Raw genomic sequence first — 12,393 nt, forward strand, 5'->3', positions numbered from 1 at the left:
ATTATGTAAACAATTTTTGCCCAATATTATTCCAATAATAATTTATTTTTTATTATTACTTTTTCATAAGATAAAAATAGCTGCAAGTGACATGCATAGTATATACGGCGTGGTACGATAATTAAAAACAGTAAAATGCATCGACGAGTCATAATTGAGAGGATCGTTGTTAGATTGAAACAGAAATCGAGAAAGAGATTTGTATAAATGGAACAAAGAAGGTCTGTACAAAATGGGTAGCAGCGTTATTTGAAATTTCATTCGCTGACCGAAACAGGAACAGGAAAATGGATCGTTAAAATGGGACACAGAATTGAAGTCGCGGAGCGCTTTTAAACCTGCCGTGTTTCACAACGATGTCGATGACCTTTTTCAATCCGACGAACAAATACGAGTCGAATGTACCCCTTTAACGACGCGAGGGTGCTGCGTAGAAACCAGAGCATCGATCTCTGTAAAATGCATGTTACAATATCAACAAACTCGGGTAAATTAACGTTCAGCAGTTTAGACACGTATGCCCATGAGAAACGCCATGATTGATCAATATCAAAATTATTCATGTACCAGTAAAAAAAATATTGTATAAAGCAGACTATAGGATAAAATGTATTGGGTGCATGTGTTTGATTTAAAATCGAACAATAAACACCAACCCAATCATCAAATCTTCTAAAGAGAAAAATATAGAAATGCAATTTTCCTTGACGTATGTATAAATGAAACATAATCAAAAGAAGCGTCACAATCAATGATAGATAATCATTTACGCGTAACAAGTGAGAAACGTAATAGAAATATTATACAGCGTTAACAGTTTTCAAATTGCGAGTTTAACAGAGAATATGTTTCATGAACGTATTTCCAAACACTTTTCAAGCTTTCCGTAGATACATATGTGCATATCATACATACATATAAGGTGTTTTACGAAAATGGAAAAAGACAGTATCGCATTCGTTTTAACTTTCACGTGTCCAGCTGTCGTACGGAAAACCAGAAATAACGTCTCCTGGGAGCATAATTTCCAACCGTCACGTTGAAAATTTTTCGCTCCTCCACTCGACAATATTTTATAATCTGCAGCGGCCCAGATTCGATTGTCGATACGTCGAAATCATTCGACACTAGGCTATCCGTAGGAAAAAAAAAAGAAGCGAAAATACTGAATAACGAGTGTGACATGTATAAATATTTTCACGATATTAACGTTTCAGTGAAAACGAACAGTTTTCATCTGTTTTATATATTTAACAAATCTTCTTAAAAATGTTAAATAATTCAATTATGTAAACAATTTTTGCCCAATATTATTCCAATAATAATTTATTTTTTATTATTACTTTTTCATAAGATAAAAATAGCTGCAAGTGACATGCATAGTATAGCTATTTTTAAAATGTAGAAATACAGTGGAACCTCGTTAGACATTAATGTCTTTGATGTTTGGAACAATCGCTTTTTTCAATTCCATAGTGATTCTAGTCATTCTTCTAGTTTTGTGTTTCTTTTCATTTGCTTTTTAACGATCCATGATTAATGAAAGTAATGAAATTTTACTTAAAAATCGAAATCAGGTGAAACTTAACAATTGTTATAGAACGAATATTGTTTACACACTTCTATAGCACCAGCCTTACTCGTCTGCTTAGTCTCGCAGCTTAGAAGTTATGTCACATACCGAGTAAGATTTGTCACGTCCAAACAGGACGTATTCCGAATTGAACTTATTGCAAGGCAAACGTATACCGAGTATCCACTACACACAGAAACATAAATATGTGAATTTTATTTTATATTAAAACGAACAACTCTGCATTTAAATAACGTCAAATTGCCATGTATGAAATCAAATATAATTATGCAATTAAATTGTAAGTTAAGCGCAACTCGAGAATTCTAAAAAGAAGATGACGCGATTCGATGAACTGTTTATACGAAGATCAAGAAATTATTGGTCACAGAAGGGGACAGGAAATGAATAAAACATAGGATATTACTCGGCGATCGATTCGTCGTTAGATTATACCGTTTCCTTCCATTTCCCCGGACGTAATAGCGTCGGAACACGGCGCGGCGCGAAGCAATCGGAATATTCCCATTGTAAAAGCCGTTAGCGACCATTAGTATATCGTTGCGAATAGTAATCGATGGAATCAACAATGACAGGGGCCAGTTGATCGGAGCTTCGCTGTTTAACTTTCCTCGATCGTGTAATAATTTAATATTAAGCGGCCAGTGAATCTGCTGCAATGGATGAAATAAACCTGGCCACTGCAACGCAATGGTACAGCTGCATACATATATGCAGCTACCTAAAATGATTCGGCTTGCCAAATCGGTCTTCAATCGTTTTACGTGTAGTATTAGATATCGAAAAAAGTTCGTAGAATTTTTTTGTTAGTGTAATTGACAAATCAATTTCCGTATGAATATTTGCAGACAAGGCATAAATTTTATTTGAAAGTCTGATCATCGTATGTAATAGAATTGCTCTGTGATTTTCCGTTGTTTCATCGACTTATTGTTTCGTAAATAGTAATCGTGGACACGATCTTATAAGATTGTGATCGTGGACATCGGGAAATTGATAATTTAAAGTTTTATTTCCTGAGCGCAGCCACATCGTCCAGTTAAGAGTACTAGTACATACTTGCTAAGCAAATTGGAACGTAACAACGAACCATAACGTCCTGATCAGAGTTAATGACACCGTGGACTTATACTTGTAATTGCTCCGTGCATATGCACATGCCGATTATGTAGCGAACAGCGGTTAGCTTTAACAATCGAATCCCGCGATCGATTAACGCTTTTCATCGTGGATGAGCTTGTTCAAACGAACCGTTTCCGAGCTAGAATCGAAATTGAATGCCTTCTGTTGCTCTCTTTGGAACTGTTCTCTGCAATTGTTGTCGGACCGGTTCCTTCAGGGGATGATTCAATTTTGTTTAAAACAACTTACTTTTAATTAGTTTCTGAACAACGAGTCCGAGGAAAGAACGAAGGGCAACGCAAAAGTGAATAACGCATTTATCAGAGAAATGTACTTTGTTATAAAAATACTAAACCACTTTCTAAGATGTTATTAAAATTTCTCAAAGTCTAACAATTGTAGGAATAATTATATGGTTCCTGACACAAAAGCCTGGATGATGTTCCAGAGATATAGATCATTGCCTATATATGTATAAGATCCGAATGCATATACCTCAGAATCGGTCTAATTTATTTACACAATTTACGAGGTTTCGAAACTCGAACGTCGTGCCGGACTTTTAAGTGGGGTAGTTCCGGAGTCCATAATACACCATAGAAAGTCAACGAGCCCCCAGCGGAGTCTTCCGTTGGTCGAATCGCAATCGCGGTGAAATATAGTCCTGCTGAGAACTCTATTCACGTTCGAAGTTTCAGATTACCGCCCAATGAAATATATGCGCACCCGGTTTTTACTAATTCACATTGAAATTGACAGATGATATCAAAATGGAAATGCCTGATGATAAAGGACCTATAATTAATTTCATAGTTTGTACAAATGATGTACGTGATATCTTGAATTCGGGAACAGGATACTTGCTCGTCCACTCGATTTGAATTTCGGGGATTTGATTTTACGGGGTCGCGCGGAACAAATCAATTTCCGTATGAATATTTGCAGACAAGGCATAAATTTTATTTGAAAGTCTGATCATCGTATGTAATAGAATTGCTCTGTGATTTTCCGTTGTTTCATCGACTTATTGTTTCGTAAATAGTAATCGTGGACACGATCTTATAAGATTGTGATCGTGGACATCGGGAAATTGATAATTTAAAGTTTTATTTCCTGAGCGCAGCCACATCGTCCAGTTAAGAGTACTAGTACATACTTGCTAAGCAAATTGGAACGTAACAACGAACCATAACGTCCTGATCAGAGTTAATGACACCGTGGACTTATACTTGTAATTGCTCCGTGCATATGCACATGCCGATTATGTAGCGAACAGCGGTTAGCTTTAACAATCGAATCCCGCGATCGATTAACGCTTTTCATCGTGGATGAGCTTGTTCAAACGAACCGTTTCCGAGCTAGAATCGAAATTGAATGCCTTCTGTTGCTCTCTTTGGAACTGTTCTCTGCAATTGTTGTCGGACCGGTTCCTTCAGGGGATGATTCAATTTTGTTTAAAACAACTTACTTTTAATTAGTTTCTGAACAACGAGTCCGAGGAAAGAACGAAGGGCAACGCAAAAGTGAATAACGCATTTATCAGAGAAATGTACTTTGTTATAAAAATACTAAACCACTTTCTAAGATGTTATTAAAATTTCTCAAAGTCTAACAATTGTAGGAATAATTATATGGTTCCTGACACAAAAGCCTGGATGATGTTCCAGAGATATAGATCATTGCCTATATATGTATAAGATCCGAATGCATATACCTCAGAATCGGTCTAATTTATTTACACAATTTACGAGGTTTCGAAACTCGAACGTCGTGCCGGACTTTTAAGTGGGGTAGTTCCGGAGTCCATAATACACCATAGAAAGTCAACGAGCCCCCAGCGGAGTCTTCCGTTGGTCGAATCGCAATCGCGGTGAAATATAGTCCTGCTGAGAACTCTATTCACGTTCGAAGTTTCAGATTACCGCCCAATGAAATATATGCGCACCCGGTTTTTACTAATTCACATTGAAATTGACAGATGATATCAAAATGGAAATGCCTGATGATAAAGGACCTATAATTAATTTCATAGTTTGTACAAATGATGTACGTGATATCTTGAATTCGGGAACAGGATACTTGCTCGTCCACTCGATTTGAATTTCGGGGATTTGATTTTACGGGGTCGCGCGGAAATAAACGCGTTCGTGTTTTATATAGAGCTTTTACGTAGAGCTTGATTTTACGAGCCGTGTTGATTGAATATTCGCTGCGCTCGGCTCGGCACTCGTCAAGTCTTACAATCGGACTTGTTTCCCTTTTCGACAGATCGTAGTGCGACGCGTTGTAAAAACTTTGATAGAGTCGACGAGGATCGATTACTCAAGCGCGAGCCCCGGATAATTGACGCGCCAAGTTAAACAGAGCTTTAAAAACGCCGAAGCGTACGGATTGCCGACACGCGATAGTGTTCGTTTTACGTTCGTGACAGAAGTATTTACTCACTTTTCATTGGGAAGTGAGGCGATTCTCGCGAACGAACGCAATAAATAAGGCAAACGTAAAATCGTATTGCCGGATCAGAGGATCCAGCCAATTTCGAAAAGGAAGGCTTTGTGATACACAGACTGCGTTTTATTTTAATTTATGCATCTGTAGGAAAGTTATATGCATTATAAAATAAGAGTATCACCAACTCGTATTTTACCCACACTTAGCCTTGTCCCCATAAGGGAAACTAACAAACTTGTATGTTATGTGATTTTTAGTTACGTTAAATCTAGTTTAGCACAGGAGATAATTGATTGAATCTCGGAGTATATGAATTTATATAAAATACATAAAAGTCTCACAGATAAATGAAGGCTTATGTTGTTATTATCTGCTAAAAATAAAAAATATTCTCATTGAATCCTGTAGAAAAATTGAAGATTGTAATAGGTAGGTGAATAGGTGAATGAAACAACGATGGTAGCTGAAATTTCAGAGACTGTCTCGCGGTAATTGGCCCTCGCGACAGATAAATTCGTTCGATCGAACGTTGGGATATCGCGGGAGATTTGTAGACGGGGGCATTCGACCTTTTTAATCACGATGAAACACGCCGCGTTTCACCCTTTTCCAGTCCCGTTTCCTCTTTCTTTTTCACGATTCTCTCATTTTAAACTCCGGAAACGGTGAAATGGCTCAAACCTGGCCAAACGGAAGAGCGAAAGGGAAAAGATAAAGGCGAAGGGAATTTCAACTATTAAATTATAGAAAATTACGCTCCTCTCCGTAGACGTCGCGACGACCCGCCGCATCGCGTCGCGTCGCGTACCCGCTTTTTCTTTCGGACCGTTTCTCTCGCGCCTCCAATCCTTTAAACCTCCGGTCTCCCCTTTTATTACCTTCGATTCCGGATCGGCAGCCTCGCCCCCCCCCCCTTACGAGAGTTATAATTGCGAACTGGGACCAGAGGAATCGTTACCTCGTCCCGCTCTCTTGCTCTCCACCTTCCGTTCTCTTCGACGGCCACTTTGTTATGATCGGCCAAAGTTATAGTTTCCATTCCGATCGAGAACAATTGGCCACTGTATGTTCTTCGCTTTACTTACGCTTCCTCTAAGGGAAGTTACATTCATTTTCTTGTTCACACCATTATTTTTATTATTTTCCAATGGCATGATATTTCCTTATTCGACTCAACTTAATTGTCTTATTTACACGTATTAAAGTTGTATACAGGAAGCTTAGCGGATGTACAGCAATTAATCAATGCAGGATTGCGTCGCATATTAAAACAATCCAGTCATCGACGCGACGGACGTATAGGCATCGCAGCAATTATTCAAATCGCGCGTTCATATTAAGCTTGATACTCTCGTTAATATTAACGCGTGAGACTAATTGTACGTATAACGAGGTCACGGCGACCAATTCGTTTTCCCTAATCGAGTTAGATTAGCAGAAAGGTTACACTGGATGTATAGTGCGTTTAATAAAATTCGAAGTTGATGAATCGTTGCATCTTTATAAAATCTAACCAATGAATATTTTGTTATTTATTTATTTATTTCACGAAATCGATTTATTTAAGTTAGGGACTAGGAATTTGTTTCCAAATAAAAAAGGAGGACTCGATATGAGGTATCGAGATAAAATTAAATCTAAATTTCTTCACAACTAACACATTTAATTTGAATCTTAATCTCCAATCGATTTGACTCTGTTCAAAATAAGTTTCACGGACTCTACCTGTGTTAATAGGAACTGAAATATATCGAGTTCAACGTTAATACGGACTGAAGCATGTTTCAGTAAATCAAACTTGCATTCTTCCTTTCATTCGGTACTAACGGTCGCATCGCAGTATCATTAAGCTGAAGCTCCTTCCACGCACTTGCACACATACTCTAATCTGGATTCTACAATCTTTGTTCTCGCTGGATCGATTCTTACATTATCACGGGCTTCCGCGGAAGAGACGGAATTCAGCAATCGATCTCCGGTCGATGCCGAACTCGCCGGTAATTAACGTGGTAGGGGTGGCACGTGCTTACGCTAATTTCATTCTAGATCCTCGGATACACACACTCTCGATCTCGTATATAATGTACCGTTCTACGGTTACAACCCTTTAATATATATGAGACTAAAGTGAGCAGAAAAGTTAAAATTGTATCTACGTGATGTTACTAGGTAGATGAATAATTAGAATCGGAATAGACAATTGGCATATTATATAAGACAGAAAAAGCTTGCGTTCGATGACTCGACTGGAATCGGAGTCTGTCAGCTTTTTTATTGACATACTCTGCATTTTTAGACGAGTTCACTGTTACATCCAGAGTCTATGAAAGCTCGCGTGATTTGAAGGGGTAATTTATTCGTATGAGCTCTCATCCAGTCGTCGGGGACAGCCCTAACCATGAATGTTTCCTTGATTTTCCAGAGCACACCTGCAAGGACTTCCGATGCACCCAGAACGAATTCTGCATCGAGACGGACCTGCTTTGTGACGGCGTGAATCACTGCGGCGACGGCTCCGACGAGGCTACCTCCACCCTCTGTGCCAGTAAGTTCTAATTACCGCCGATTCATTTTAGACAATCCACCCTCCCCGAGCACCGCGGCGGAATGGGTCTTTTCATATTTCAAATGGAATACGCTCCGGGCAAATTGATTTGTTATCGAACACCGACGGATCCTCGTATTCTCGCTCAAATTGCTGTGCCAAGTTTTTGTTCACTGACTCCGATCTATTTCTAATGCTTGCCTAATTTTTTTATTGTATCTTTAAGAGATCTTAATTCGTTTTTTCGTCTATTAATTGTTGTGCGTAAATTCTATTTACCGTGAAATAACAATCTTTTTTGGTGTCATGGCAAAGAGAATTTCAGAGGGGGTGAACTATAGGAAAGCGATAGAAAAATCGAATATTTTAGACAAGGGTTCGTCGCACTTCAAGGGAAGTATTTTAATAAATTTCTCTTCTCCCCGATATCGTCAATTTCTTCTGTGCAAAAAATTTATTTTCATATCAGAGCTATCGATTATTGTTCGTTAAATAGAAATTCGCAAACTGAACATCGCGTACAGTCGTATCCAGGAGTATTATTAAATGAACTCATGCAAAAGTTAATCATTCGGTCGTCGCGTTGATTAATTATTACAGCCATTCAGTTTCACGTGAATGTCATGCGACCGCGGGACATTTTCAGGTCAACCCGTCAACGTAGACACAGCAATTGTTATGATATAGTAACTATTATATTCCCGGGTATTTTTAATTGAGGAATGATAAATATTGATAACACGTAACAATTTGTTTTTACCCGATGTTCGTTGGTATTATGAACGTAGTATGTCAGCGATTATTAATTATAACCCGTTGCAATTATGGATCAAATGTTTTATTATAACATGAGGCAAAACACGATAATTCAGCTAAGCGTTTAATTTAATTGACTGCTGAAAACGTAACAATTCTGTCGAGCGCTGGAAAAGGCAACTACTCGATAAAATACCGTAAAACGTTACAATTCATGAGCTTTTTCTAATACGATTTCAAGTTAAAAGCACACTAAAAATTTGTAAAACTTAACACTAGAACTACCAGCGATTGATGTATATACCTACTTCTACCGGAGGAAAAGCAATAACAATTTTTACGCCTTTATGAATGAAAATTGAATAATAAACTAATAATGAAAATAATTTAATAAAAAGCCACAAACGCTTCCAAGTGAAATTTCTTTGATCGTCTCTAAGGTAGATACAACAACGTGTCAATCTCTAACGATAAAAGGATAAACGCGGTTCGCTATCGATCTCTCAATTCAACGAAACTGCGTGCGCGTCTCATCGTCGCAGAACGGTTTTTGTATTCGTTCCCGTGTTCGTGGAAAGCAACGCTCGGGGGAATTAATTCTCCTCCGGTCTTGGTTGACCTGGCACTTGCCAGGCAGGATGAACCGCTACCTGGCGCCTCTAAATAAAAGGGCAAAGCAGAGCTCGATGCAAATACTTCCATCGACAGCAATCGCGTCACTTGTCATTTGAAATACATTCACTCAAAAGAATCACCGTTTATGAATCGTTTCCTTGTATATCAATCGAACGAAACGATGAAACACCACGTATATAGATATTTGGAAGACGTCGTGAACGAAAGAAATCAATAGGAATGGAAACAATTTTTTCGTTACAGATTCCGAGGCGTCGACTATCCTGGGCATGCAGACGATCTGGTTCGCGGTCACGCTAGTTTTTCTGATCCTCTGCGTCGCGGGAATGGTCACGACGGTGACCCTCTGCTTCTGTAGGCAACGCGCCGCCACCCCTAGACATCCACACAACGCGCACAACGCTCAGTCTCATCCTCCAGTCAGCTTCCCATGTGAGTCAAACAATTTCGTTCTCCTTAAGGTTGAGCTTAATTTAGACTTTTGCACGTTGTATGTGTGCCACGATACGACTGCGGATTTCTATACAAAATTGAAATTGATTTTCAGATCATTTAAATTAAAGTCGTCTTTTAGTTATTTTAAATATTTTTCAAAAGCAAGCATTTTTTATATATCCTTTTGATTGTTTTTATAAAATCTACAGTCTAGTCGTGGATCATCCATAATGAAGTTTACCATCAGTTCAATCGTCGGTAGACATCTTGGATGTTCGAAGTGGAAATGGAAATGTTTCACTATGGATGAATACTGCATAATGCACATCCGAAATGCAAAGAATTTAAATTCGTCTTTATCATGTCATTGCTTGCCCTGTTGCTCTTGGTGTGCGTTTGTTCCTGGACCATCAGGCAGTCTGTTGGTTACTATCATAAATCATGGATGAGAAAAGTGATGAATAATGATTTATAGTAAATTATAACAATTTAGTATATAAAAGACTTGTATAATACACATAATTACAAAACTTGTTGAAAAATGTTATATTTTTATAATAATTAAATACATCTAATAATATTTGAATATACGAGAGAGTATGGCATCGTGTCTTAAAGTTGTCGATCTTTAACCGATTGAATTACGTTTAATGAATTTAGAAAGATACGTCCCGAGATGGACTTAAAAAACCGAAAGGATACGATAGATGTATTACCCCCGGTATTTGCAGTTCGTGAAGTGTGCATTAATTTAATTCGAAGAGCGTGGGTGTATGCGATGCGGAAACAGCGTTCACCGTTTTAGTAGTATGTCAGGCACTAATTTATCAAAGCGGCGACTAATTAATTTGAGCACGGGATTAATTTAGCTGGGGCTCAGAGCTAAACTCAATGAAAGTTCGCACACAAAAATTGCTCGTACGGTACGTGCGAGATAGTCGATTCTTTCTTTTTACCAAGCGGGCAAATCGATAGAACGAAATGCATGCATAAAACAAAACACGTGCAGTCAAAAGTAAAAAGGGTACCACGAACTATTTAATCCCTACACGTTATCAATAGTGCAAAAGAAATGGTTTTAAAAAATTCCTGTACTTCTTTTACGTTCTATTAAATTCTGTTCCTGTATTGAATTCCACTGAGCATGGGTTTACCTTTTATTTTGATTTCCCTTTCAGATTTTTTGAAACCTGACATTTACATCAATTCATGTTTTCGTAAAATAATTTTTAGCAATATTTAAAGCAATACAATACGTACAAGACTAAATATTCATACATGTATAGTTTCTAAATCAAGACATGTATTTAGTTATTTATAATAATGATCTCAATTAATAATGCTGGTTATAGCTTGGAATTAAAAAAAACTGTTACCTTAATTAATGATTGATTCTTTTTCACTTTATCATAAATTTACGTTTTTTTAATCGTTGAGAACGGTTACCGGATTTACTGATGAAGCCAAAATTTTCGTTCATTAAAATAAAATTAAAATAGCCAATTGAGTGAATTAATGTGCAAGGTAAATGAAATTTCCACGCTTGTTGGATACCATATTCGTTTCGTATCGTTATATTCCAATTGACAATTATTAATCTTTTAATTACGCTTTATAGTCTCGGACCGTACACATGTATACTTGACAAACGCGATATTCGTTTTGTATCGTTACATTCCAATTAAGTACCATTATTCTTCCAATTACATTTTATTCTATCGGACATTATACAGAGTGTTCCAGAAAAAATGTTACAGCCGAAGAGGGGTGATTATGGAAGTGTTTCTGAACAACAATTTTCTTTGAGAAAATGGAAAGTGAGTGAATTTTGAATTATCAACAAAAAACACTGACCAACGCGTGTGTGGCCCGCACTAAGCAACGGGCGAGCGTTACGATCCGAGCCAATCTATCCATGGCTGAACGTGGGCCCTATGGATGCTCTCATTGACCAGTGTTTTTCATTAATAATTCAAAAACCTTTGCATTTTGCCAAAGAAAACTAATTTTAGAACAACCTACAGAATCACCAGAATCTAACATTTTTTCTGGGACACTCTGTATAGTTAACAAACGCGATATTCGTTTTGTATCGTTACATTCCAATTAAAAATCATTATTCGTTCAATTATATTTCGTACTGTCGGACAGTATACGTTACAAATCTGCATAAACTAGTTGAGTTACGTAACGAAAGATAATCAATTCACAGTTCCCGGTAGAGTAGTAGCAGTCCCTCTGGATCCCGTATAAGTTTGGTTGGTAGTTTCAATTACATTTCCTTGTCTTCCCTAATTGTTTCTTACCCGGCTGCGCTTCTGAAGTCGTAGTATGCTTTAGAATTTAGCGTAACAGAGTTGGTAATGCAGTGCAGAAATTGGCGCACCTGAGGCTACGCTACATGGCATTTAATAATAGGTTTCCTTAACGCCCAGACTACAACCCCGTCATTTGCGTATGTATGCAGCATGCATTAGATCAGGTTTCCTTGTTATGTACTTTGAATAAAGCGCTTTACCATGGTCGATCAAGGCTACCTGATGGATTATTTTTGGGGCACATAAATTAACTGAATTCAATTAAAAACTTTCAAAATTCGCATCCACTAATTGGTATTCTTAATTAGAGAAAGTCTTAAGGATTAGAACTAGCTTCTATTAAAATCTGCAGATTATTACATCGTAATTAGTGGATTGTGGATTTTCATGCAAAATAAAGCATTTAGGGTATCAGTCTAAAAAATGTGTTACAGATAAATATGCATACAGTTTTTCATATTCTCATTTGTTTTATACTTTGAACGCAGCATTTATCATTTTCTTATAATTGCATAAAACCTGCTGTCTAGTAATTA

General features: G+C 37.5%; 1 protein-coding gene across 1 annotated transcript in view; it reads left to right on the forward strand.

Annotated features, from left to right (window-relative positions):
• Positions 1–7,528: 7,528 nt before the first annotated feature.
• The window catches only part of LOC108622626 (uncharacterized), a 19,905-nt gene continuing 15,040 nt past the window's right edge, over positions 7,529–12,393 (forward strand). Inside the window, exons 1-2 of the mRNA XM_018020642.2 lie at positions 7,529–7,712; positions 9,348–9,536. Coding sequence (XP_017876131.1) covers positions 7,529–7,712; positions 9,348–9,536 — 373 coding nt within the window. The remainder of the gene's footprint in view (positions 7,713–9,347; positions 9,537–12,393) is intronic.

Source organism: Ceratina calcarata, unplaced genomic scaffold, assembly GCF_001652005.2.
Source record: "Ceratina calcarata isolate Rehan_Ccalc_2016 unplaced genomic scaffold, ASM165200v1 scaffold232.2, whole genome shotgun sequence".
Lineage (NCBI taxonomy): Eukaryota > Metazoa > Arthropoda > Insecta > Hymenoptera > Apidae > Ceratina > Ceratina calcarata.